Source organism: Suillus fuscotomentosus (assembly GCF_016647785.1).
Source record: "Suillus fuscotomentosus strain FC203 chromosome Unknown F5891scaffold_39, whole genome shotgun sequence".
In the NCBI taxonomy this organism is placed as follows: domain Eukaryota; kingdom Fungi; phylum Basidiomycota; class Agaricomycetes; order Boletales; family Suillaceae; genus Suillus; species Suillus fuscotomentosus.
Genome location: NW_024539551.1, coordinates 370,946 through 398,929, shown reverse-complemented (window position 1 = coordinate 398,929; position 27,984 = coordinate 370,946). Strand labels below are relative to the sequence as shown.

Below are 27,984 nucleotides of genomic sequence, written 5' to 3'. Positions count from 1 at the left end.
CATTTTTAACGCGCAATGCCCGTGAACCGATGGGCGTCCTGTGGTTACGTATCAGTCTGCGCAAGGACCCGTTCCCGAGCCTTAAGACCGCCTCTATAGGCGTTAGTTCAAGTTGGAGTTCGAGGCGTTCACATATGAGCGGTTGTATATCTGACGCTGGCGTTCGCTCCGAGGTCGTCGCGGCGCAAAATATATTGACCCTCGGGCCACTTGTTGTGCAATTGGCGGGTTCATTTCAACGCGTTGACACGCCGTTACTCTTGAAAGTTTGCTGTTTTGGCCTCGAATAGACAATGGCAACCAAGGTGATGACTGGCTGAGACGGGCCTGTGATCATGTCAAATTGTCAATCCATCCATCGCGGTCACGTGATGAAAACGGTCAAACTTTAAATTATAATTTCACGATGAGATTCAAAGTTCAACAAAAGTCAAGCTCGAGCACCGGTCGTGGATATCAAAGATCATTAATCATTGATGGGCATCCGCGGATCACGAGAAACAAACGGATTGAACGTTGCAGCGCATAAGTACAGTTGTCGTCCGGATATACACTCTTTTCCGATATCGCTGCTTAGCGCTTAGCCTTCAATTTTGTTTCTGGTCAGCTTAGGCTAGACTCCGCTGCTAGAGGATCGTACTCACATCACGGGCGCCGTGCAGGCGCGGTTGTACAGCTATGCTGATCTAGCTGTTGGAATCTGGAAGCACATGATGCCAGTGATGTCGTCCTAGGTCATCACGCGAATACGTTTGTACAGCTGATGAGCTGTTTTAGCTGCTGGGTGCATATGGGATAATGCTTTTTTCCAAGAAAAATTCGCTGTAACATTGCGATGTCACCGGGACACAGTACTGTTCTGTTACGGCATTGAAAAATGTCTCAACGCGTCTGGCATTTAAACCATATCTGAATCCTTCAACATTCCATTCTCTAGCGTGACTCGAACACCAGCATGCGGTCCCTGTTTAAATGAAGAAAGGAGACTTAGCCTAGGCTGTGGTGACCACGAGGTCGTTTCATTTTGAGGTTGCGTGCAGCACGCGAAGTGTCTAGTCACATCTGGGAGATGATCCTGACCGAAGATGTCCGCTTGGGACAGCGGTGAACAAGTTGCTATGGGCCCGGATGGCAGTTTTTTTCGATCTTCTACTTGTTTCCGGGCTCGGGGAACATGCGGGCCGCTGCGGCCGTGGCTACGGCCATGACAGCCAGAACGCCATCCCAGACTCGAACAAAAGCTTGAACTTACATTCCTCGTAGTACATCCATCAACAGCCGAGTCTACCCCCGCCGATGAGCCATTTAACGAAAGGAGAGAATGATCGCGATCATCACCCATTCGTTGCCCCAAACTTGCACCGACAACACCTACAAAGCCTTCACCTTTCCTAAAAACCTCACAAGCTCCCGTACCAGAATCTCTGGCGCTTCTTGTTGCACCCAATGGCCTGCGCCCTCGATCAAAACAAAATCCTCGTCCTGCATGCCTCCCGCGCTGCTACACACCACCTCTCGCATCTTCCTCACAGCCCCTGGAATTTGATACACTCCCCAATCCCTAGCCCCTGATATAAACGCCGCAGGCACCTCCACTTGTCGCCCAGCTAGAGCACGTAGTTGGGCTATACGCTCAGGGGGTGGAGGTGAGAGTGCGCTCCGATAATAATTGAGCCCGCCTTGAAAGCCAGTGCGGCCGAATTCAACAGCGTATACTCCCCCAGCGACTTCGTCACCCTTGGGCCATGTGATTCGGGCGTCCATGCGAACATGACGAGCGATGACGTCTGGCATGCTTTCGTGCAGTGGCATGACATAGTACTCTGGCAGAGTAGCAAGATCCCTTGCCAGCTCACTAACGCTGGGCGAAGGTGAAAATGCAGAAGGTAGGGGGTGTGCATCATTTCCATCCCAATTGCCGCTCTTCATGTAGACATAGCTGCCGAGAAAATCGTACAGATCCTTTCCTCCTTTACCAAGCATGTCCGCATTGGCGGAAGGAGTAGAAAAGTATGCCGTATAGTGCTTGCGCGGAGGTTGGAGTGCAGCAAGCGCAGTGCCAATGTCAGAAACGACGGAGCGTTCCTTCACTTTATCATCTCCACCCTCGTTACTCGTTTGGGACCAAAGTTGGCCACTGACGCCTCCAAAGGGTACGCTCATGAACACGACCGATGCAAATAGTTCCGGATGCGCCACAACGCAGTGTCCCGCAAGAGCAGACCCAAAGTCATGCCCCACGAGCATTGCAACAGATGAATATCCGAGCGCTCGCACAAGGGAACATACATCGTCTGCGATGTTAAGTATATGGTACGAGGACAATGTATCTTCGTATTGCACCTGGCTGGCGCCTCCGGATCCTGACACTGTTGTTCGCCCGAAACCACGCAAGTCAGGGGCAACAACGTGATAACCTTGGTGAGCCTTGGCGATAGGTACCAAGACTTTGCGCCACGAGTAAGCAAGTTCCGGAAAGCCGTGAAGAAGAAGGATCAACTGGTAGGGTGTGCTCGAATGATTACTTGTATCTGGAAACGCTTCCAGGATATGGACATTCAGACCATCGCGGTCGCTCAAAGTGATGTACCGAGATGTAATTTGAGGAGGGAGGTCAGGTAGCCCGACTGGCGCTAATATTGTGTCCATGACGTGTGAATGAGTATTTCTGTCCAAGGAATCTTTCAGCAGTCAGTCACAGGGTTCAGTGAATAGGAAGGATGTCGTTACATTGCAATCTTGGCGATTCGTTGAATGTACAGGACCCAAGAACTTCAATCGGATCCCCGTTGATAAGATTAGACAAGCGGCGTCAGTCCTCTTCAATACGTAATTGGCCTCAAGTGAACTTGTCACGTTGAATCAACTAACGATTAATGAGCCCGGGCGCAAACACGACAAATACAAGCTACAGCCTGACTGCTGTCAGTCATATGTTCATGCACATGCCCTATGCGATTGTTCAATCCGACATGCATGCAATGTACCCTAGGGCCTTAGTAAGTACGCCTGGGAAATATGGCCATCAATATCCAGGAGACGCCATATATAACTCGACTCACCCGAACGAACTTGGGTTGTTGCACTGGCATGGCAATGTAGAACTCGATATATGTTTAGCCTGTCACATATTCTTATCTGCTGCGCAGCAAAAATGATGCAACCTGTGAAATGATCGCCTTGAAATAACAACCTGACCGTTACGAGGGTAATTTGATTGTAATCTTCTATTTCTGGCAGGGGGCGCTGTCCAGAAATGAATGAGGCGATCCTAATTACAACATGTCAATTGCAAGGCATACCTAAACTATCGTGCTACGCGTCTGGTTGAAAACGCACTAGAAGTTCAGAAGCGATGAAAAGGATGGTGATGAGGCTTGAGTAAGACGTTATACGCACGGAAGCGACTGATAGTGGTCGGGAAAGTTGGGAAGATCACAGTACGTGCCTCAATCAGATCGCCTGAGTATTTGAACCGAAAGGCTTGGACGTACATATTTTTCAAGTTGCGCAGCCTCCATCACAAGGCAGAAGGCTCTGAAACTTAACCGATGCTGTGTGTCCGCCACGTCCGAATTATTTGGCATTATTTGTTGCACCCTTAACCCACAATGAGAGTACTTAAACCGCGTCGCTCGAGCTTTGTTCTTGTTCACCGACCTCGACAACGCCCTTTGACGCCAGCCCTCCTTTATATTAGGTTTGTTTGAGCTCACTATCTATGGTGTTGATAAACTGATCATACCATTATCATGCGCATATAGCCACCTCTGTTTATCCTAGAATCACAATGTGCGGCATCTTTGGCTACTGCAACTTCTTGAAAGAAAAGGCAAGTTCCTTTCCGATGCAAGCTATTTCTGGCTTCTGCATCGTGGTGGCGCATTTATTCTCTTCGTCTACACAACTCCGCGCGCAATGTCGAGAGCCTTCGAGCAATTTCGACTGAAATGCCACCATGATTGGGTTGCCATATTTAGTAACCTTACCTACAGCCTTCGCTTCGCGGTTTCATTACGTGTTCCCAGATATTACGACGTTAGCTAACTTCACCTACTACAGGATCGTAAGGAGATCCTGGAGATTCTTTGCACGGGTCTAGCTCGTCAAGAGTACCGTGGTTATGATTCTGCTGGCCTCGGTATCGATGGCGACAAGACAAACGAAATTGTCTTTTTCAAGGAGGTTGGCAAGGTTGCCGGCTTACGGCAGCGTATCGCAGAGTCCACCATCGACACCACCAAGACAGTGATATCCCAGGTCTCTATTGCCCACACCCGTTGGGCAACCCATGGTCCTCCTTCGGTTGCCAATTGCCATCCCCTTCGCTCTGATGTGAACAACGAGTTCATCGTTGTGCACAATGGTATCGTGACCAACGCCATAGCTCTTCGACAAGTCCTGCAGAAGCGTGGCTTCAAGTTCGAGTCTGACACCGACACGGAGGCGGTCGCCATTCTGACAAAATACGTCTACGACTCTCGGCCTGACAAACGCATGACCTTCACAGCTCTTGTGAAGACCGTCCTGAAAGAACTCGAGGGTTCTTTCGCCTTGGTCTTCAAGTCTATCCACTTCCCGAATGAGATCGTGACTGCCCGTCGCGGTTCACCCCTCCTGATTGGTGTTAAGACTGATAAGAAACTCAAAGTCGACTTCTTGGATGTCGAGTTTGCTGGAGCGGAAGCTGACACCAAAGCCGAAAGCCGTGAGTTATCTCGTCCCTCGATCTAACCTTGGCTAAATGCTCTTCTAGTTGCTGTTCCCACTTCCCCCACTTCTCGATTGGCGCCTCCATCGTTACCCAAGGTTTCTCGCCGTCGGTCCCGCAATTTCATGTCTGAGGACGGCATGCCTCAACCCATCGAATTCTTCATCGCCTCTGACGCTTCCGCCATTGTGGAACACACCAAGCGCGTGCTCTACTTGGAAGATGATGACATCGCTCACATCGCTGAAGGTCAATTGCACATTCACCGTCTGCGCCGGGATGAGTCTGGTAAGGCCGAGACACCTGCCATTCGCAACATCGAGACGCTCGAGATTGAAATCGCCGAGATCATGAAGGGCAAATTTGATCACTTCATGCAGAAAGAGATTTACGAACAGCCTGAATCCGTCGTCAACACGATGCGTGGACGCGTGAACTTTGATGATTATAAGATCACGCTCGGTGGGCTGCGTGCCTATCTGCACATTATGCGCCGCGGTCGTCGTATCGTATTCTGCGCTTGCGGAACGAGTTATCACTCTGCGTTGGCAACTCGTGCGATATTCGAGGAGTTGACGGAAATCCCTGTCAGTGTAGAACTCGCATCCGACTTCCTGGACAGGAAGACTCCCATCTTCCGTGATGACATCTGTGTCTTTGTCAGCCAGAGTGGAGAGACTGCTGATACGATTCTGGCATTGCGGTACTGCTTGGAGCGTGGCGCCCTTTGTGTGGGGGTCGTCAATACTGTCGGCTCGACGATCTCACGTGAAACACACTGTGGTATTCACATCAATGCTGGCCCTGAGGTCGGCGTTGCGTCTACCAAAGTATGGAAATCTTTCCATTGTGTTAACCATCTGACATGAACGTTTTGTAGGCATACACCTCCCAGTACATCGCACTGATGTTGATGGCGCTGCAGCTATCAGAGGATCGGATCTCCTTCACTGAACGCCGCAACCAGATCATCGATGGTCTTCGTGCTCTCCCTGCGCAAATCAAGAGTGTTCTCGAAAATGACAAGAGCCTGCGGGAACTTGCCAATAGCCTCCTTGCAAACTCGCGCAGCTTGTTGCTGATGGGTCGTGGATATCAGTCAGTGGCTCTCGCTCACGACCCAAACCGTAAGATTAATCGATGATTTCTTTTAGGCATGCTACTTGCCTTGAGGGCGCCCTCAAGATCAAAGAGATCAGCTATATGCATTCGGAAGGTATTCTTGCAGGAGAGCTCAAGCACGGTCCCTTGGCGTTGATCGACGAGAACATGCCGGTCATCATCATCATGACCCAGGATTCACTATACCCGAAGGTCCAGTCCGCGTTCGAACAGATAACCGCTCGCAAAGCTCATCCTATCGTGGTCTGCAACGAGGGCGATACTGGAATCAAGGCTGGGGTGAAGACCATTCGCGTTCCTCGCACTATGGACTGCTTGCAAGGTCTTTTGAACATCATTCCGCTGCAGCTGTTGAGTTACCACTTGGCCATCAAGAACGGGTTTGACGTCGACTTCCCGCGTAACTTGTGAGTTTTTGAGTTGTAGCATCTTGATGTTTGACGCTCACTTTGTCCTGCAGGGCCAAGTCAGTTACGACTGAGTAAATGACCAGCCATGACATGCGTATCGTTAGCTCAGGTTATCATCACGCACCTCAAAATTACTGTACACATGCACCGCTTTCACGGACTTGATTTGATTTTGCACTGGACAATGGACGATCTGCATTCATGGACGGTTTCAACCTTTCTTTTCTTTTCTTTTACTTCACGATTCTCATCTGATACCGTATATCTCCCCTTGTTTGTCGCCGACTCTTCGAGCCCATTCATTCTGTATACCATACACCTCAGCAACTGTCTTTATGATCAGAGCGCTGAATTCAGTTATTGGGAGATGACGCGATGACGAGGCACGACTTGAAGAGGATATGATAGGTTTTGTTGTAACTTGTACAGTAAGACAATGAAATTATTGCCTTGTGAATTATGTTCAGTCATCGATTCCGAGACATGGGAAACCTATCGTATGTCATTGTTATGTCACTGAGGTGGTGTCAAGGTCAACGGAGCGCAGAGAGACAAGCTCTTGACGTAGACCCGTAACCATTCTGCCTGTCAAGGGCAACTGAACGCTGCGCAGAGAGACATGCTCCTGACACCTTGTCTCGCAAAGCACACAAGCTGACAATACCGATTGTGCACGTAAAACTTGAGACCAATGCGCAATCTCTTGCCACCTTTATGTTGGGCTACTTGGTCACATATTATGCACACCCGACTCCTGTGGTAGTCCTGGGATTGAGGCTCTTGTGAATGTGTCACTGTCCAGGTCGCGTCTACTGATTAGCAGAGGTGTTTCTGCGCTACGTCTTGGTTACAATCATCGCAAGGTGAACACTCGACTCGCCCTGAAAGAAATTTTGATTTTTCTGTCGGTTTAAGCACCTGCTGTCTCCCAGGCTGCTATTGACATATTATTCTTCAGGGCCACGCTGTAACGCGCTGTAGAGGCTGTTGGGACCATCACTTACATTTTCGAGGAGTTGACCACCTCTCCCGATATGGTAGATAAGTGCGAATGAAGGCTTTGGACACCAGCAAGAGTCGCCATCTGCAGTGAGTATTTCGGGACGGAAAAGTGACGTTGGATACTATTTCAGATCGGTCTACACATCGGCTTGTAGATGAATTACTAGGAGGGTTGCGCATATCATAAACTAATCTTGTCACCAGCCGTCTTGTTTGCGGGAATGAAGTCCGGAAGTATACTCAAACAGGTGGGGAAAGCTGCTGTTTCAGAGTGGAGACATTTGGAGCTATAGGCCCTGGTGAGGAAAGCTTTCGCTGCCTAAAGTAGATTTATCAAGTTTCAACATATCATAGCAACGCGAGCGTGAGATGACCTACCCATCAGCATTTCCAAGAAGTTCCTCAAACCTTCTTCTGAGATACTCGAGCTGATGATTCAGCCCATTTTCGGGTGTTCCATATTGATGTCCATGATCCATTTCAAAGGCAAGGCAGACTCTTAAAAATTGATCCAGGTCCTTCACGCGAGCAATAGATAGTTCTGGTTCATTTGATCCCCTTGCGCGAGCAAGATAGGAAGCAACTATGGTCGACATGCCACCTGCGTGGTCTTCAGGAAAGTTTGAGTGTAGGGGACATGAATACCCACCAAGAACAGAGACAACGACCGAAATCTGAAATTGTATGAGTTAGCTTATCGTAAAATGATATGTATGCACTTTCAACCTGACCTGCTTACCGGACAGTGCCGCTGAAAGACCCGTAGTAAGCGCCCCAAGCAAAACTTGTAAACCTATCGCGACGTTCAATGCCCAGCCTGTCATTTTTGCTGAAAAAGAAACGCCATCAGAACATGCCAGAAATAAGGAACCTCAGCATCGTGCTCTCGTACTGAGCAGAAGAGAAGTGATATTTGACAATTTAACCAACCTTTTATAGCGTATCGTTCCCTCTCACTCTCCGCATTACGAATAGTTGGACGAAGTCGCTCTTCTATAGTCCGTCGCTGTAGGTTTAGGCTGAGAATCGATGTAAACTAAACAGGGGGAGCAACACGAACGTGAGGTTTCTCTTCGACAGGCACTATCCAGCCAAGGCCAGAAGCGCTGATGGGAGCTTGACCTGAAATGGTGCGCCGCGACAATCCGCGCATCACATGACCATCCCGGCTTCTCGTAGGTGGAGGAGCCTGAGGGACAGGCTCAAAATCTGCATATGGATCGTTGCGACCACGAGCCGGTGAATGTCTCTCTGAACTGACATTGCCAAGTAGGTGCTTCTCATCCGCCGATGACCGAGTCTGTGGACGATCTCCGTTGTCTTCAAACCCCAGTGATGATTGCGAAGGCTGCTGTTGCTGTACTTGGGGCTGGGTAGAGTGCTCAATGGGGGTGAAAGGCAACTTGGGCAAGTTTTGTTCGGGATCCATGGTGCTTCGGCAATGTGGATTAGGTCAGAAGATGGAGAAGCTTGTGTGAGGCAACCTTGAGTCCCATCGGGAACTTTATACAGAAGGTGAGTATTCCTGAGTGCTGGCATCTTATCGTTTTGTGTACACAGCTCGCCTCGGGAATGACAACCGTTCCGGAATGTTACTTCGGCTGCCGAGACACTTTATGAAAGAAGAGGTACGAACAGCATAACATAAGGACACACCTCGATCCAGGCTCGAACAGGTTTCTGATACTTGAATTCAATTACAGCAACGAGCATTAACGAGTTGAAACTCATGCCTCGATTTTCGTTCTCAGGAAGGTGTTGTCGACATCCTCTTCAACTTACTACTTGTGAGTAACTAATGGAAATATGCGTTGAAAAAACATTATAATGCCAAGTTTGGCGCTTGCGTAAAGTTTAGGCACGATAGCGGTGCTCGGGCTTACTAACGACAAACGACAAACGACATTTTGGAATCAAACATCCACCAGTGGCACCAAGTGACATGGACACTCTCCTGCAGTGATGTAAGTGAGGTAAAACATGTACCTCGTTCTTCTAGTTCTCAACGGTGACTTTTTACTCCCGACAGCCCTGTCACCAGCTTTCGCTTGGCACTGATGTGATCATTTGGAGTAGTATGATCTGATCCGAGACAACTGTACGTCCATATACATATTACTCAGGACATATGCTACTCAGTACCATGCGTTATGTACTCAGGCTATTCAACACTCGAGTCAGCCTCCATCATACCGCCGCCGCATCGTTTCCACCTTGAGTCAGTGTTGTCCTTACTAATCACGTCGAGACTCGTTTCATTCTCAGAAGAAGTCCCGATCTTGTTCCGTTCCGTTCTATCTGCGCTGTTAGCCCTTTATTAAAATTTGTTGGGGCAGTACACTGCCGTCACTGAAATTTCTGGTGGTTTGTCACAGAAAACATAGAACTGACAATAAATCGGTTGTCAGACAACTCAACTCATCGTCTTCAAGCGATATTCTATTGCGAAGGTTTGAGAGACCGAGGTCCAGTTCGACTTGAGCTTCAGCACCTGACTTAACGCCCCTCCTGATTGATGTTAAGACTGATAAGAAACTCAAAGCCGACTTCTTGGATGTCGAGTTTGCTGGAGCGGAAGCCGAAAGCCGTGAGTGATCTCGTCCCTCGATCTAATCTTCGCTAAGTGCTCTTCTAGATGCTGTTCCCACTTCCCCCACTTCTCGATTGGCGCCTCCATCGTTACCCAAGGTTTCTCGCCATTGGTCCCACAGCTTCACGTCGGAGGACGGCATGCCCTAACCCATCGAATTCTTCATCGCCTCTGACGCTTCCGCCATTGTGGAGCACACCAAGCGCGTGCTCTACTTATGGTTGACATCGCTGAGGATCAATTGCACATTCACCATCTGCGCCGGGATGAGTCTGGTAAGGCCGAGACACCTGCCATTCGCAACATCGAGACACTCGAGATTGAAATCGCCGAGATCATGAAGGGCAAGTTCGATCACTTCATGCAGAAAGAGATTTACGAACAGCCTGAATCCATCGTCACCACGATGCGTAGACCCGTGAACTTCGATGATCGTTCCTCGCACTATGGACTGCTTGCAAGGTCTTTTGAACATTATTCCCCTGCAGCTGTTGAGCTACCACTTGGCCATGAAGAACGGGTTTGACATCGACTTCCCGCGTGCTCACTTCGTCCTGCAGGGCCAAGTCAGCCATGACCTAGTAAATGACCAGCCGTGACATGCGTATCGTTAGATCAGGTTATCATCATGCACCTCAAAATTACTGTACACATACGCGTAAAGCTTGAGATTACTGCGAGTCGTAGCTCAAGTATCTAATCATTAACTAATTAGTACGGGAGTCCTCCTTGTTTCCTTGCAGGGCCGCCTTGATCTTGTGGAACTCGACTCGTCTCGAAAGAGATGTTGATTTTTCTGTCCATTGAAACATATGCTGTCTCTCACACTGCTATTGGCATCTTAAATGACGCATTCTGCAAGGCGGCGCTGTATTGCGCTGTAGATACTGTTGGGACCATTGCTTACATTTTCAAGGGGTTGATCACCTCTCCGGTATGGTGGATAAGGGTGATGGAAGATTTTGGATATTAGCAAGAGTCACCATCTGCCGTGAGTGTTTCGGGACGGCAAGGTGACGCTGAATACTATTTCAGAGAGGTCTACATATCGGCTCGTAGATAAATTACTAGGAAGGTGGCGCACATCACAAACTAGTCTTGTCACCCGTCTTGTTTGTGGGGTTGAACCTTAATTGAAATCCAGAAGTACACTCAAACAGGCGGGGAAAGCTTCCGCTGCCTAAAGTAGGTTCGTCAAATTTCAACATAGCATAGCAAAGCGAGCGCGAGATGACCTACCCATCAGCGTTTCCAAGAAGTTCCTCGAACCTTTTTCTGAGATACTCGAGTCGATCATTCAGCCCATTTTCAGGTGTTCCGTATTCATGTCCATGGTCCATTTCGAAGGCAAGGCAGTCTCTTAAGAATTGATCCAGGTCCTTCACCCGAGTGATAGATAGTTCTGGTTCATTTGATCCCCTTGCGCGAGCGAGGTAGGAAGCAACTAAGGTCGACATGCCACCTGGTGCGTGGTCTTCAGGAAAATTTTGAATGTAGGTGACATGAATACCCACCAAGAATAGAGGTACCAATCGAAACCTGGGATTGTATGAGAGTTAGTTTATCGTATAATAATATGTATGCATTTTCAAACTAACCTGCTTACCGGACAATGCCGCTGCAAGACCCGTAGTAAGCGCCCCGAGTAAAACTTGTAAACCTATCGCGACGTTCAACGCCCAGCCTGTCATTTTCGCTGAAAAAGAAACGCCATCAGAACATGCCAGAAATAAGGAACCTCAGTATCGTGCTCTCATACTGAGCAGAAGAGGAGTGATATTTGACAATTTGACAAACCCTTGTTAGCGTATCGTTCCCTCTCACTCTCCGCTTTGAGAATAGTTGGACGAAGTCGCTCTTCTATGTTTCGTCGCTGTAGGTTTAGGCTGAGAATTGATGTCAACTAAAAAGGGGGAGCAACACAAACGTGAGGTTTCTCGTCGACGGGCACTATCCAACCAAGGCCAGAAGCGTTGATGGGAGCCTGGCCTGAAATGGTGCGCCGCGACAATCCGCGCAGCATATGACCATCCCGGCTTCTCGTAGGTGGAGGAGCCTGAGGGACAGGCTCAAAATCTGCATATGGATCGTTACGACCACGAGCCGGTGAATGTCCCTCTAAACTGTCATTGCCGAGTAAGTGCTTCTCAGTCGCCGATGACTGGGTCTGTGGACGATCTCCGTTGTCTTCAAATACTAGCGACGATGGGGAAGGCCGCTGTTGCTGTACTTGGGGCTGGGTAGAGTGCTCAATGGGGGTGAAAGGCAAGTTACGCAGGTTTTGTTCGGGATCCATGGTGCTGGGCCCGCAATGTGGACTGGGTCAGAAGATGAAAAAGCTTGTATGAAACAACCTTGAGTCCCATCAGAAACTTTATACGTAAGGTGAGTATTCCTGAGCGCTGGCATCTTATCGCTTTGTGTACACAGCTCGCCCCGGGAACGATAACCGTTCCGGAATATTGGCCCCCGACACACTTCATGAGAGAAAGATTGTAGGTACGAACAGCGTAACGTAAGAACACACCTCGATCGAGGCAACCAGGCTCGAACAGGTTTAAATACTTGAAATCAGTTACGACAACGAGCATTAACGAATTGCAACTCATACCTCGATTTTCGTTCTCGGGAAGGTGTTGTCGACCTCTTCTTCCTCCAGCTTGTGAGTAACTAATGGAAATATATGTCGGAAAAACCCAAGGACCATCATAATGCCAAGTTCACTTGGGCGCTTGCGTACGGTTTAGTAGGCACAAATCTATGTTTAACGGTGCTCTGGTCAGGTCTCGAACGACAACATTTTAGGATAGACTCGGAGCATCCTGTCAAGGTCTTCTTCTCCCGCAGTGTTGTAAGCGAGGTAAACATGTACCTCGTTCTTCTAGATCTCGACGGTAACTCTTAGTACGTACGGTAGTCAGGCCTGTCACCAGCTTTTGAGGCCCATAGTATGATCATTTAGAGTTGGGACGATTGTACATCCATATATTGCTTGCCACGTGCTACGTACTATACAGTACCACCTTCAACGTTCAACACCCGATTCAACCACAGATCCGCCATCCCGTCGTTTCCACTTCAGCAGTGTGCTTACATCATGCTGAGACTAGTCTCGTTCTTAGAAGTTCCCTCAATGCCCATCTTGTTCGGTTCGGTTCTATCTGTGCTGTTATCCCGTTGTTGTGGCAGTACACTGCCATCACTGGTAGCTTGTCGCAGAAAACATGGAACCGACTATAAATCGGCAGTCAGGCAACCAACTTCACTCATTATCTTCGACTCTTCGAGCGATATTCTATTGCGAATGTTTTAGAAACCAAAGTTTCTGGCGGTCTAGTTTGACTTGAGCTTCAGCGCCTGACCCTGAGCTAAGGCCGCCGCACAAGATTACGAGGTGATAATCCAAGTATGTACTGGGTGTCACATGTGTCGTGACTCGTAGAGGTCCCCAACTTCGGATCCATGAATGATGAGGTACCGTAAAGTGCCACTAGTACTGTCAACTCCCAACATCCAGGCGCCTGATGTGCACCTGATACTAAATTCCTTTTTCTAGTTCAGGCCTAGAGCCCTCCCTTGCCATCATCAGTAAACCGGTGAAACTAAGACATGATTATATTTTGCAGTTTTTTCCAAGGGCAATGCTTCTTTCCTGTATATTACAATATAAAGTACAAGTGCTTGCCGCTGCGTGGCTTGCACTATCCTTGAAGCTAGGGCTGCACACCGTACCATATATGGTAGATGGCCATATAAATACGGTATAAATACAGTATACGGCTAACCCGTACACCGTACATGACATTGTTGGTGGATGAAGTGGATGGTATGGTATGGTGAATTATATGGATGTATACGGCGGTGTACGGTACATACGGAATGCAAATCGACTACGAACGACCCAAACGAAGCCTCGCCTTCACGAGCATCAATGTCCTGATAGTCTCAGGCTTGAGACTAGACCATGGGACCCAATTCAAATGAGGCATACATGCTGACCCGAACTTTACAAGATGGATCGCACAGCCTATATTCTTTGTCAATACCTGCAGGACAGACGAGGTTAAGGACGACTTACAGCAAAATGCGCTCGTCACATTCCATGGCAGCCTGGTCTGCATTTACAGATTTATTGCTTGTCTGGCATTCAGCACCGTCAGTCTTGACCACGACATGGAAGCCAGCGGGGATCCGTCAGAGACCAAGAGTGAGATCAGTTGCGTGAATGGCTTAGGGGAAATCATCAATATAAGCCGATGTAGAAACAACAATACAATGAGGAACAAGGATGCTCCTAACTGTATCTATAAAATGTTGATAGGTCGCGCGTTGCCTAGTCTGCGTTGCTTGAGGAGACAAGTGCGTTCGACCCTAAAGGGGAGGTGAGTACAGCAAAGATCTAGAGGTATGCGCGGCAACGCGAAGCGCGAGAAAGCGCAGGTGCGCGCAAGGTACGAAGGCGTGGGAAAGCGCGCGCGCGTAAGCGGTAATAAGAGAGACTAAGCTTAAGTGATAATATGATGCAATATAAGAAAAGAGAGATGCAAAGTGTAGACAAAATGGAGTTCTACTATGTACTGCTAAGTAAATAGTGGGTGATAACTAGTAAGTTAAAGGGAAAACGTAAGGTGTGAAAGGTCAGTAAGTAATAGTATGTACTGCTGGCGCTTATATAGCGCGCCTAAGCGCGGTCATGCGGAGCCGAAGCGCTACCGAGTAGGTATGTAAAGATATATATAAGTGAGAATTCATGATAAAAATAAAGGTGGAATGATATGCTAATAAAAGAAATGGAAATATACGCACTAGAGGGCTTGGTGGACAGTGGATGGATGCTTCTGGATGGCTGGCGCTATAGGGCGCGCAAGCGCGGGAACGCGCGCGCGTATACATCGCGAAGCGCAGGAATGGTGCGCGCATGGCGCGCATTGCGCGGGAAAGCTGTGCCTCATATAGGAATTGCTGTGGACAGTACACAGAGTGGTGCTGCGAGTTGGTGCTGTATACTCCCTTAGTGGAAACTGCCATATCACGCCATGAGAGGCATGAGTCTCTACATCTCCCAGGGACTTTAAATTCTGAGTGTCCCCACTCAGCGCGCGTGTGGTGAGGATGTCGAGTGATAGTATGCGTGTGCGATGCATGTACAATGCTTGGGTTGTTGGGCGATGAATGCGCGAGTGCAGGAATTATTGCGCGAGGTGCAAAGCGCGGGAAGGCGCAGGTGCGCGTAAGGTGCGAAGGCGTGGGAAGTTGCGCGCATGGCGCGCGCAAGGCGCGAGAATGTGCGCGTGCATATGCACTGAAGGCGCAGGAATGAAGCGTAGCATGGTGGATTGTGAGGGTGACTTCTGGTGTGAATAGTGTTCCATGGGTGTGAGGTGATGATGCAAGGGTGATATGGATGTGGTGCGCGAAGCATGAGTGAGACGCGCATGTACAGCGTGAAGCGCGGGAAAGCGCGCGCGCACAAGGCACGAGAAAGCGCATGAGTGTCGCGTGTTTTGTATTGTGCGTATGATACGAAGTGGCGTGGTCCAAGAGCGATCCAATCCATATCCAGACCAAGTCCTGCTAGGCGCGCTAAATATTAGGTGGTAAGGTTTGAACAGTGTGAGTAAAACTATATGTGAAAATGCGAAGGAAAAAATGGTAAACTTTGCGGATGTCCTATCCGACTTGTCTTCTTTGTGCGGCTGTCGACATCTACACCTTCCTATGAGCGAGGCGCGGGAAGCACGCATGCGCGCACATGAGGCGCATGGGCGCGGGAATATTGCGCGCCTATGCGTGCGTTCTAAGGTAAAAAGGGCATGGTGCCGCGTCATGCGTGCGAAGAGAAAATATACTATTGAGCTAGGCGGGCACAATCTAAGGTTGTTTTGTTGTTTTTCTTCTATGTTCTTCTAGGTGCTTCCTATATGCATATATATCAGTGTGTTATTAGTCTTTTGGACGGTGTTATAATGAGAAAAATGAGAATGAAAGAGCGCTGGACGAAACCCAGGGTAAAACGAATGATATCCTATGAACAGCGATGGTATATCTTTCTCTTTGGTGCGCCACTGAAGCGCACGATCCTCCTCCTTGAGCGCGTGCGAGTGCGCGTGACTAGCGCGCTTCGCGTCTCTTGCGAGCTGACGCTTTACTCAAGGTAGGGTTGGAATGAGCGAGGCTGGCGCGCTTGGGGGGGGGGCTTGTAACTGGCAGAATGAATTCCTGCACAACGCGCTGCAGGTTGAAGGCGCGCCAATGGGAGGCGCTGCAAGGGGTGTAGGGGCGCCCTACAAGCTGATAGGGTGCGCGCGATGTGCGCGCCTTGGGGCGATTTCGCGCGAATTTGATTATATTGGCCGAACACGCGAGGAACGGCCATTTCTCTGCAAATGCGTTAGTGAGAGATGTATGTAGTGTAAAATTAGGCGCAAATGTTGCACAAATGGGCTGTAAGGGTTGTATATCAAGGCGCAGAAGGCGCATGGGCGAAAGAGAATAGTGCGCATCAGCGCGCGCAGGAACAAAATTGACATGGTAAGCAAAAGTGTGAAGAATGCGAATCAATGTGCGAAGTGCGAAGTTAAAAGTGATAATAGGGGGGTTAGGCGCGTATGTATGTGTCAGGCGCGCGCCTAAGTCGCGCCTGGATGACTGATTGGAATATGTCTTGTGTTGAATGAAAGAAATGCAATTTAAAAGGGGAGAAGTGATAGAAATGCGATAGTGTGGAAACTCTGCTAAAGTTATGAATGCGCGAGGCGTGGGAATGCGCGCGCATATTGCGCGATGCGCGTGATCATGGCGCGTGAACAAGGGGTGGTGCGAAGATGAAATAAAAGTGATTGGAATTGTCATATAGCTCCTTAAGAGCTTCAAACATGAAAAAGACAAAAAGCGCGAAATGAGACGAGGGTAAATATACAATACCTCTAGGCGTGCGCATTGCGTGTCCTCAGGTGCAATATGGTGCGCCTGAGTCGCGCCAGGGTCGCCTGAGACATACTCTGCTTGGTGGTTAGATGGCGTGATGCACGGATGCTTTACCGGCATGCGATAGTCACTGGAAGCAAAAAGTGCGATGTGCGCGTGATCGCGAGTGACATCTGGAATTTCCAGAGACAAACTCTGGTTGATGCAAGGTGCAACTTGAGCCTCTGATGCGGTAGGAGGCTCCTCTATAGGCGCGCTAAGGCGCAATAGATCTTTAGGGTCATCCCTGACCTCTGATGCGAATGGCGAATGCGGTGATGGTGATGATGTGATTGGCGTGACTTCTTCCTTAAGTGATGCGATATGCGAGCGTGTTTCAAGCGATGCGTTGGTGTGCAATAGATTTTTAGAGTCATCCCTGACTTCTGGCGAGGTGATAGCGATAGGCGCACACGATGCGATAGCGATAGACACGCGCGAAGCAATAGCGATAGGCGCGCATGTTTCAACTGGCGCATTAGTGTGCAATAGATGTTTAGAGTCATCCCTGACTTCTGATGCGATTGATGGTGATGGAGATGATGCGGATTGTGAAGGAGATGATGCTGCTGAGGATGATAGTGAAGAGGCGCCTGCAGCGCGCTTTGCGAGCGCGCGTTCGAGTTCGTGATCTAAAGTAATGCAGTCTGATATAGCTTTGCATGCTGGCGCAGTTGATGCTTGAGGTGCGCGTGAATCGCGCGTAGGCGCGGGAAAGGCGCGCGCGTGAGGCGCGTGAATAGGAACTGGTGGCCTTTTGTCAAGTACAGCTTCTGAGGGTGCGCGATAGAAGAGTCCAGCTGTTGCGTTAGCGCTAATGGTCGTATCCTGCGTTGCGCGACTCGTGTGGTATTGATCTTTGTACTTAGCCACTTTAGCTTGCACTGGCACAGTTGCTGTGACTAAGGTGGCAATTGGTGCTACTATGGGCGCGCTAACTGGCGCGCTTGGCGCGGGAAAAGCGCGCGCAGGTAATAGGAACTGCGCAGCTGCGAAGACGTCCATGAATGGGTATGGGTCGTATGGGTGGTGGTCAGGGAACTTGATCATAAGGCGCAAGCGGATTTGCGCCTGAGCATCGCTAGGGATTCCTTCCATGAATAAGTGGTCGCGTTCGGCCTTTCCAATACGGTCTTCATCCATGAGTGGCTGCATAACTTTCCTGAATGCGCGCAGGTAATTGCTTAGTTCTGTGCAAGAAGACATTGGTTTGTTAGCGTATTCGCGCGCGATGGCGCGCAAGTCCGTGAGCGCATAGCGTCTTTTACCATCCCATCCAGGATACATTACCTTCACCTCATCTAAAAAGGCGCTGTAATCATCTACTGCCGCTTCAGGCATGCCTCCCCATAGTTCTCGATCATCGCGCGCAAGGTAGCGGATAATACCTTTGATGCGGTCGAGTCCTTGGAGTCCTGCTTCATCAGCGAGCTGCTCATAGGTGTCAATAAACTCGGCAAGGTTATCTGTAGTGCCATCGAACTTGGGCGCGTTTGCTGTGCCGCGGATGGGCATTCTGAAGGGCATTGAAGCGCGTGAAAGGTGCGCGCGCAAGGCGCACAGGGGTGGGAAAGCGTGCGCGCAAGGCGCGAGAATGCGTGACTAGAAATTGGTTAGCTTTTGAATATGCAAAGAGATTGACCTTTATGCGTTAAATAGTGTGAAGTGCGAGAAAGGTGCGCGCGCGAGGCGCACAGGCGTGGGAATATTGCGCGCGCACAAGGCGCGAGAATGCGTGACTAGAAAATGATTAGCTTTTGAAATGCAAAGATATTGACCTGTATGCGCGAAATGCGCGGAACTAGATCTTGCTGACTGCTCCCCTCGCGGTGGGCTCCAGTTGTAGAAACAACAATACAATGAGGAACAAGGATGCTCCTAACTGTATCTATAAAATGTTGTGAGGTCGCGCGTTACCTAGTCTGCTATTCTTGAGGAGACAAGTGCGTTCGACCCTAGGGGAAGCGAGTGCTGCGAAGATCTAGAGGTACGCGCTTCAGCGAAGCGTGAGAAAGCGCAAGTGCGCGCAAGGTACGAAGGCGCGGGAACGCGCGCGCGTATTAGCGCGAAGCGCGGGAAAGCGCGCGCGCGTAAGCGGAAATAAAAGAGACTAAGCTTAAGTGATGATATAAAGCAATATAAGAAAAGATAGATGCAAAGTGTAGACCAATAGACTTCTACTATGTACTGCTAAGTAAATAGTGGGTGATAACTAGTAAGTTCAAGGGAAAAGTAAGGTCTGTAATAGTATGTACTGCTGGCGCTTATATAGCGCGCCTAAGCGCGGTCAAGCGGAGCCGAAGCGCTACCGAGTAGGTATGTAAATATATATATGAGTGAGAATGCATGATAAAAATAAAGGTGGAACTATGCTAATAAAGGAAATGGAAATATACGCACTAGGGAGCTTGGTGGACAGTGGATGGATGCTTCTGGATGGCTGGCGCCATAGGGCGCGCAAGCGCGGGAACGCGCGCGCGCGTATACATCGCGAAGCGCGGGAATGGTGCGCGCATGGCGCGCGTTGCGCGGGAAAGCTGCGCGTCATATAGAGATAGCTGTGGGTAGTGCACAGAGTGACGCTACAAGTTCGTGCTATGTACTTCCTAGTGTAAAGCACCATATCACGCCATGAGAGGCATAATTCTCTACACCGAGCTGAGATAGATATCACATACCAGTGATGACGACTTGTTGCACTCCACCGAGTTGCATCTCTCCCGGGTCCTGGGTGGGTTCCTGATGGCTTGGCTCCTCACTAAACAACAAGCACGTTGTCAGGCATGTGGATGATCGGTGCTTCGTATACTTACTCTTCCTGTTCTTGCCTGAAAATGCAATTAAGTCGATGCACATGCTATATAACACACCGATGTACGATCGTGGACGTTTTGAACTCTTCGTCTTGTTTTCGCCATGGCTGTCTGACGACTTGCGCTTACGTTTCTTCCCTGTCAAGGGCTCGGTACTGGTAGAGGAATTCTCTACTAGAGGAGTTGTGGAAGGTTCACCCGATGAGGCTCATTGGCAGGCAAGGACGCCATCAGACTCGTCACTGTCGTTGTCGTTGGTGGTGCAGGGCATGGCGGTTCAGGGCAAGAAGCTACCAGGTAAACCGGCACCCTGTTCTGACTGTATAAGCCGTAAAGGTACCATCAACGGCCGTATGGAAGACGGTTTGTACGGTGTACGGCTTGGCCGTACACTGTACCTGTCTGCCTCCCTTTGCAGACCCGCCGGTATGGCAACCGTATCCGTCGACGGTCGCCGTACAAACCGTCTATTACGGCGACGGTGTGCAGCCCTACTTGAAGCTTCAAAGCTCGACACAGACGACCTGACATTTAGTGCACAATGTCGCACCACCAAGACCATGTTCACTGTTTCCCACGTTCCACACAATGCAATCTGTGAAGTTACCTGAAGTTATCCAGTTTACCGAGAAAGCACACTACCCATCCTATCACTGCCAGTCACGCCCGTTATCCAGTACAGCTTCACATATCCTGCCTACAAAGTCCAAAGTCTAAAGCTCAAGTTCACACTGTTTAATGAACCGTTTACTGGCTTCGTTGGAGATGCATGATTTTTTTTTTTTTTTTTTTGGAAAAGCGAGTTTATTATTTAGCAACTGACACTGTCTAGCCCTAAATAAATGCTTATAGCGACGCACTGGCGCCGTCCGAGGGAAAATGCTACTTATGCACACTCCATTCCTGGGAGTAGTGTGGGGCTCCGTATACTACCTGGACACCTCGGTCTGCGGGGGCTGGGGTAGTTTAATACCCACTAAAACCTCTAGGCGGTTACCCAATCTTTTTCCGTTCCATATTTGTCATTGTTTGTTGTGATTACATCAGCCCATGTGTGGTAGACTTGTGACATCGTCTTGGTTGATCACTTTGTTTTGCATGCTACCACTCTGTCTAGTTGTAGACTGTGGTTTATAGTATTCGTCCATCATGTTATGGTATGTGTTTGTTCCCGGATGACACGCTCACACCTTATTACCCATATAAGATAGGCCGACTCTGATATTAGGATTCTCAGGAGGCGCGATGCCCCTTTTATTATCGCAGTGCGTTTCTTGTTGTTATTGTCTTGGTTTGGTGCATTTTTTGGAAGTGATATGATGCCACATCCTAAGATGAGTCCCAGAGATGGTTCAGGCCATGGGCCATGTTTCTCTGGCCAAAGGTTTTTCGCTAGGTTCCATATTCCCTTTCTTATTGGGTTTGTGCATTGGGTTAATATATGTTCCATCGATTCTGGTTCTTCTCTGCAGGATTGGCATCGCACTCTGTGTCCGAGATTGGGTAACTGTGTCCAGAAATCTCCAATTCGGAAGGCATTATTTAGCGTTTTATATAGGAAGACTTGGATTTTTTTGGAGATGTCGTTGCTTCTGCATCCTTGCCATATCGTTTCATCTGTCTCTAGTGTGGTTTTCAATACTTCAATGGCATACCTCATAATATCTAGCATGCCTAAGGTTGGTCTTTTGTAATCTATGTGTTTCTTTAACGTTAACGTTCTATAAGCTGTTTTTTGGTCTACTTTTGACAGTTTTGCACCCTGGAGGTCGAAGTTCCGAGGTATGTATGTATCTACAATGTCGGTGGGTGTTTTTGATGCGCTGTTTCGGGCAAAGTGGTCCGCTCTCTCGTTTCCTGCCACTTGACTGTGTCCCTTGATCCATTGGAAGCTAGTGGGTGCCGAGTGTCAGCGTAATTGCTATGCTATAGCTTTGAATATTTGGGTGTTTGCCGCGTTGATCCATCCGGCATTCTCCCACTCGTCAAGGTGAGTGTTTAGTCGGTTTATTACATACTTGGAATCTGTTACTATTTTAACAGGTGTTATTGGGCTTGCGTTTGTAGGGCTACTAGTACTGCCACAAGTTCTCCTATTTGATTTGAGTGGTGTGTTCTGGGCATGCTGATTTCTCGGTTCATTGGGTGATGTTCTTCAATCCAGATTCCTCCTCCGCACTTTGCGTTATATTTGCCGTTGTTGATGCAGGAGCCATCAGTGAAGATGGTGAGAGTGTCATCGAATGTCTGTCTTCCGTTGAGAGGGACACATAGTCTGTAGGCTGGTATTTCGACCAGTCTTGATGGGTCTACAAAGATGCGGAAGCAGTCTGCCAGACTGTTCCATATTGTGATAGAAGGGTTGAATAGGATCTCTCCCTGTGGTTGTGTGCGAGCTTGTACGTTTTTCTCAAGGCGTCTATGTGTTAACGTTAAATGATCTTTTCTAGGTGTTGTGTTAGGGTTATATTTTGGGAGGAGGCTATCTAGTATGTGTTGTGTGGTCTTTGCACATTGGTGGGGGTTCTTACATCCTGCTAGTCTATTGTTGATACATTTGGAGCACGTGCACATGGCTTTCGATTGGTGGGATATTTGGTTTTTTACTCATTTGGCAGTGTCTCTTAGATGTTTCACTGATATTACTCGGTGTGTTTGTTTTAGGCAGTTATTTTTGGTCTTATGGTATGTTCTTGGTGGGGCGCCTAGATGTAGCCAGGCTGGGAGTTGGTTTTTGAGGTTGTTGGAGATCTTTAAAGGTGCAAAGCTTACATGGTGTTTTTTGGCAGTTTTCAACATGTTTGTGATTATATATGGCAGTTTATTTGCTCGTTTACCCTTGACGGGGGGGTTCCAGGACGTCAGGAACATACGTAGGTCAGTGTTATTAGTGATTCCTTCTGGTTTTAATGTGTTGATTATGGCGTCAGCAACAAACACCCATGTTGGTCTGTGATGTGTTATGTCCATGTAGGTTCGTAGCCATGTTATGTCTATCACTTCATTCCTTGCTTTGATGTTTAGGAGACCAAGGCCTCCTTCGGCGATGGGTCTTTCCAGTCTTCCTGTGCTTATTGGTGGGGTTGTTTTCCTGTCCCATATAAAGTTTCTTATTAACTTGGTGATGGCGTTCTTGATGCTTCTAGGCATCCCTTGTGCCTTTGTGAGGAATTGCATCATTCCTCCGACTACCATTTGTACAATCAGTTTCTTTCCATTGAGGGATGGGTGTCCCATGTTCCACCTGATGAGGTTGTCTTCAATTTTTGTTAAGGTTTATTCCCAGGATGCTGTTTGTTCTGTCTCATTGCCTATCCAGGCCCCAAGTGATCTTATAGGGCTGCCATCTTCAGCTACTCTGACTTGTTCTTGCCAGGGTGCGTCCAGGTCATTTTGTTTTCTGTTTCGTATTACTGAGGCGCGATGTTCTTTCATTCCGATAGGTAGTATTTCAGTTTTTTCCATGTTAAATTTTGTGCCTGATGCCATGCACCAGGTTTGTAGGATGGTTTCCAAGTCTGAGTATTTATCATCTTTTGATAAGTATATTGTAGTATCGTCTGCATACATGTTGACTTTTATCTGTTCCTGTATTCCAGGGATTTGGTATCCTTTTACTCTTGGGGAGTTGTGCAGTGCGCAAGCCAGAGGTTCTATTGCCAGGTTGAATAGGAGGCAGGATAGTGGGTCGCCTTGCCTCACACCACATGTTACTTGGAATGGTGAGCTCAAAAAGCCATTTATTGCTACTCGTGTGTATGCTGACTGATATAACATTTTGACAGTATTTATAAACATCAGTGGGAGGTTGAAGGCTTCTAGTGTTTCGAACAGGTAAGAGTGATGAATTTTGTCATACACTTTTTCTTGATCTAGGGCTATGATCGTGCCATTTTCTTCCATTAGGTCCGCATATGCAGTCATTGTTTGGGCTAATTGAATCAGGTCGAAAATGGATTGCCCTTTCACGAAGCTGCATTGATTCGGGTGGATTAGTTGGTGTATGTTTTTGGTTAGTTGTATAGCGAGAGCTTTGGTGAGTATTTTATAGTCTGTGTTTAGTAGTGTTATGGGTTGGTAATTCTCTATTCTAGTGCGGTCCTTTTTCTTATACAGCGGGCACATCCATCCTAGGGTGAAGTCTGAATCCTGGTTGACTCTGTGAAGTTGGATATCGTTCAAATACGATGGTGAGCATTTTGATTATATTCAGACCTGGTTGCTCTTTCTTATTTGCTTCTGTGTATTTTTCGTGCATGTGTTTCCACAGTTCGTATGGGATACCGTCCATCCTGGTGGCACTCCCAGATTTTGATGACATCAGCGCGTTGTAGAGACTCATGCCTCTCATGGCGTGATATGGCAGTTCCCACCAAGGAGTACATAGCATGAACTTGTAGTGTCACTCCGTGCGCTACCCGCAGCTATCCCTATACGAGGCGCAACTTTCCCGCGCAACGCGATGTATACGCGCGCGCACGCTCCCGCGCTTGAGCACCCTATAGCGCCAGCCATCCAGAAGCATCCATCCACTGTCCACCAAACCCTCTAGTGCATATATGTCCATTTCTTTTATTAGCATATCATTCCACCTCTATTTTTATAATGGACCCTTACTTATATATATCTTTACATACCTACTCAGTAGCGCTTCGGCTCCACATGACCGCGCTTAGGCGCGCTATATAAGCGCCAGCAGTACATACTATTACTGACTTTTCAACTAACTTTCCAACCGACTTTTAAACTAACTTTCCATTTTTACAACTTACTTTTCCTACCAGTCACTTACTACTTAGCGGAGTATAGTAGAAATCTATTTGTCTACACTTTGCATCTCTCTTCTCCTACCTTGCATCATATTATCACTTAAGCTTAGTCTTTATCAATTTCCGCATACGTGCGCGCACCTGCGCTTTCTCGTGCTTCACTTTGGCGCACACCTCTAGATCTTCGCTGCACTTGCTTCCCCTTTAGGGTCGAATGCACTTGTCATCTCAAGCATAGCAGACTAGGCAAACACACGACCTTCAACATTTATAGATACAGTCAGGACTATCATTTGTTCCTCTCTGTATTGTAGTTTCTACAGCGTTTAGGACATGTTCTTCTTGTAAGAGTTCATTTAGTTGGCTTGTTTGTGCTTCGATTTTCTGATTTGCCAGTATCTCTTCTAGTGATACTTTTCTCGCATTTTGTCGAGTGTGGTCCTTGTGTTGGGGATTGTCAGCTGTTTGTATTTTTTTGTGGTATGCTTTCGCTATTTCTGCCATTTCTTCTGACTTTGTGGTGAAGTTGTTGGATTCTGGTATGTGTAGTCAATATATAATGTCTCTCGGCTTTCTCTGACTGTTTATTTTTGACCAGTATTTGCTTATTTTCTCACCTTGTGACACCCATTGTGATTGTGCTTTTAGTTGGGCTTTTTTGTTTTTCTTCTTTTGTAAGTGTTCTATTTCTTTTTCGAGGATAATGCGATTTATTCTAGTGTTTTCAGAGGAGTCTATGTCCTTTAGGTTCGTTGTTCTGCATAGGTCTTTCATTAGTGCCTGTATTCGTTGGTTGACTTTTCCTAGGTGTATTTTCAGAGTTTCTTTTGCTAAGTTGGTTATTTCCTTTTTGAAGGTATTCCATAAATTTTGCAGGTCGGTGGTGTCATCTCGTACATTTATCTCTTCCATTCGTTGTTGGTTAGTAATCCCTAGGTTTATAATTTGTTTGATTAGGTTCTCGTCTTTCATTATTCCTATTGGCCATGACCATCTTCCTCTCCCTATGTGTGGTAGTCCGGGTGGTGCGAACCTTGTCGACACCATGTGGTGGTCCGTCAGGATGTGGCTGATCTGTGAGTTCCAGTCTGTCATGCTGTTTAAGTGGCATGTTGAGGTGTAGACTCTGTCTAGATGCGATAGTATATTGTGGTTACTACTGAATGTGAAGGTGCGTGTGTTTAGGTTTTCGAGGCGCCAGGTGTCTTGTAGGTTAAGCATTAATCTTAGTTCTCTTAAGGCTTCAGTGGCTGATTCGTGATCATGCCTTGTGGGGGCACGATCAATCGGTTCTTCGGTGACATTAAAGTCACCCATCATGAAGTCAATATCGCCAGTGTGTGTCTCTGTCCATTCTGAACTGATTTTTTCCCAGAAGTTTTGATGTTCGTTCATGTTATTTGGTGCATAGATGTTTAGAATGTTGATTGTCTCATTTTTGTGCCATTTCATAGATAAGACTGCTGCTCATCCTGGCACCAGGACTTTCATTATGGCATCTGCGGTATTTACTATTTCTTTATTTAGAACGAATGCAATTCCTGCAGAGTTGCCTGATCTAGTTGGGTCACTCATGCTTAGGATTCACAGGCGCCAGGAGAATAGAGTGTCAATTTGATTTTTGTGGTCCACAGTCAGGTGTGTTTCTTGAAGGCACAATATGCCTATCTTTTTATCTCTTACAGTTTGATTTACTGTTGTCCATTTAGATATTTGGTTCTGCGCGAGATTAGTCGAGGTCCGTCCTTTCATATTGAGGGTGGCTATTTTGATGTTCACTCTGGTTCTTTTGTGCTCATTCGAGTTTGCGTTTACTTGGTGCATTGGTTGGTGTTGGTTGGGGTGTCTCACTGGATTTGTTGGTGTTGTATCGTTTCCTGTTCTGTGGATAGGTTCCTGCATCTGGTTTTGGAGGGCGTGTGCGGCCATATTTTGTGTTGGTGGGTCCCTCATTTGAGGTTGGGGTTGATGTTGGGGTTGGGTGTGCCTTTGGTTGGCATGTCCACTTCTGAAATCCTGAGAGCAGTCATCGGAGGGTCTCCCAGTGGTTTGAGGAGGTCCTCCTCTGGTACTTGGGATGCCTGCACCACTACCGACAAAATGACTGTGATTTGGGGAGTTTATGTGAGTGTTTGGGGTGATTGTACTACTAAGACTACGTTATGATCATTATGTAGTCTTAGAATCAACATGTCTGGCCCATTAGCAGTGGACTATGTTAGCGTTTTCGACGATTATCAGTGCCCAGGACATTGGTATCATCTACCAGTGAAAACTTAAGCCTCTCGGCATGGCTCGTCCGAACCTAAATAGGTTTCCGTGGTCTGGTGTGCACCATGCTGTTTTGAGACGACTCCTGCTTTCCTGTCTCGCTTCCGCGACCAGTATATTTGGGCAAGGTGTCTAATTTGATGGTTTGTGTCTCATTCAAACCTGTCTTACGTTCGCAACGGTTCATTTGATCTTTCAGAGCTGGGCCTAGGACAGAACCGTTGTGGCGCTTATTATATGATGGGGGTGGGGGTTCGTATGGTTTAGAAAGGACTGGAATTGATGTACGTAGGATGGGGTGTGTAGCTAGGCTATGTAGGTGGGATGGGTACATGTGTGGGCTGAGAGGGGGTTAGGTTTTGGTACATCTAGCTGTAGGTAGGAAAGTAGGGAATTCGGCATGGGGCGTGGTTGTACAATATATCAGACATTGCGATTGAGTCTCCCATTTCCGCCTCTGGTTTTCCCAGGTTGGCGCAGTCCATTCCCAGTGTTCCTATTGCCCATTCAGGGGCCATTCCAGAGTATGACAAGCGGAAATGGACATAATCCTCTTGGGTGGGCTAGCGAGTGGCATATCTGGCATGCGGAGAGGGCTGTCAACGTCCCACAACCGTCAAGGCTGGTTGGGTAGTTAAGGGTGCTAAGGAAGCTGTGCAGGTTAGTCCAGGTCTTGGCGTCATTGGTGGGACTGGTGGCGAGGACGTTAAAGCGTGGGATGGACAGTCCCCCATTATCTTGAAATTGAGGAGTTTGACATGAGCAGACTCAATGAAGTCGTGGGTAACCATGTAGGTGGGCACTCCATCTGGGAGGCCACAATGGGAGAAAAACCCTTCGATGCGGGTGCGGTTTTCCTCGCACAATCAAGTGTCATGGACGGTCTGAAGGATGGTCTGGGTGTCTAAGGTCATGTAGCCAGATAGACAGAACAAAAGTTCTGGGGGGTGGTTGCAGTTAAATGGGAGAGCTTTGAATGTGAGGTCTGTGTTGGACCAGATATGTTGGTTTAGGATCAGGTTTTTGGTCTCTTCTGTTACTGTGTGGACCAGGAAGCCCATTGGGAGGTGTTTCGCTTCTCTACCTCCCTGGGGTTGTGGGGGGAGATGTGTATATGAGGGGGATCTTGTTGGATGAACTCTGTGATGGTGGCGATGCTAGCGCGGATGCACTCTGCAAGGATGGCAGCACACTCTGCAACGTCTTTTCCTGTGTGGTCGAACACCCGTACTAAGAACTTACAGTGTTCGACTTGGAACCAGGCAAGGAGGACTCTGTTGTCGAGGTGGTCAAATATCTGAGCTGAGTGGGACATATGTACTACTGGGAA

The 27,984-nt window shown here is 48.0% G+C and overlaps 6 protein-coding genes across 6 annotated transcripts; 3 read left to right on the top strand and 3 right to left on the bottom strand.

Moving 5' to 3' along the window:
* Positions 1-890: 890 nt before the first annotated feature.
* F5891DRAFT_461988 (alpha beta-hydrolase) lies at positions 891-2,949 on the bottom strand. The gene is made up of 2 exons (XM_041371909.1): positions 2,731-2,949; positions 891-2,668 (listed from the first exon to the last, which is right to left on the bottom strand). The coding sequence occupies exon 2, from the start codon at positions 2,647-2,649 to the stop codon at positions 1,372-1,374; it is 1,278 nt and encodes a 425-aa protein (XP_041224070.1). The 5' UTR covers positions 2,650-2,668; positions 2,731-2,949; the 3' UTR covers positions 891-1,371.
* Positions 2,950-3,918: 969 nt separating this feature from the next.
* Positions 3,919-6,703, top strand: F5891DRAFT_1279477 (uncharacterized protein; the record flags this gene model as incomplete). Its single annotated transcript, XM_041370356.1, has 6 exons — positions 3,919-4,008; positions 4,063-4,708; positions 4,757-5,541; positions 5,592-5,809; positions 5,866-6,240; positions 6,294-6,703. The coding sequence occupies 6 exons, from the start codon at positions 3,919-3,921 to the stop codon at positions 6,316-6,318; spliced, it is 2,139 nt and encodes a 712-aa protein (XP_041224069.1). The 3' UTR covers positions 6,319-6,703.
* A 782-nt stretch (positions 6,704-7,485) lies between these two features.
* Positions 7,486-8,674, bottom strand: F5891DRAFT_1190876 (uncharacterized protein; the record flags this gene model as incomplete). The annotated part of the gene is made up of 6 exons (XM_041367373.1): positions 7,486-7,564; positions 7,624-7,846; positions 7,895-7,919; positions 7,977-8,074; positions 8,176-8,251; positions 8,306-8,674. The coding sequence occupies 6 exons, from the start codon at positions 8,672-8,674 to the stop codon at positions 7,486-7,488; spliced, it is 870 nt and encodes a 289-aa protein (XP_041224068.1).
* A 1,125-nt stretch (positions 8,675-9,799) lies between these two features.
* On the top strand, positions 9,800-10,361 carry F5891DRAFT_1190875 (uncharacterized protein; the record flags this gene model as incomplete). Its single annotated transcript, XM_041367372.1, has 3 exons — positions 9,800-9,832; positions 9,881-9,962; positions 10,039-10,361. The coding sequence occupies 3 exons, from the start codon at positions 9,800-9,802 to the stop codon at positions 10,359-10,361; spliced, it is 438 nt and encodes a 145-aa protein (XP_041224067.1).
* Positions 10,362-10,754: 393 nt separating this feature from the next.
* Positions 10,755-12,074, bottom strand: F5891DRAFT_1237574 (uncharacterized protein; the record flags this gene model as incomplete). Its single annotated transcript, XM_041369665.1, has 5 exons — positions 10,755-11,015; positions 11,075-11,297; positions 11,430-11,531; positions 11,633-11,708; positions 11,757-12,074. Coding segments are annotated over 5 exons (747 nt in total), but the record flags the coding sequence as incomplete, so codon positions are not given.
* An 840-nt stretch (positions 12,075-12,914) lies between these two features.
* On the top strand, positions 12,915-13,315 carry F5891DRAFT_1043664 (uncharacterized protein). Its single transcript, XM_041362156.1, has one exon. The coding sequence runs from the start codon at positions 12,933-12,935 to the stop codon at positions 13,146-13,148; it is 216 nt and encodes a 71-aa protein (XP_041224065.1). The 5' UTR covers positions 12,915-12,932; the 3' UTR covers positions 13,149-13,315.
* The last annotated feature ends 14,669 nt before the right edge of the window (positions 13,316-27,984 follow it).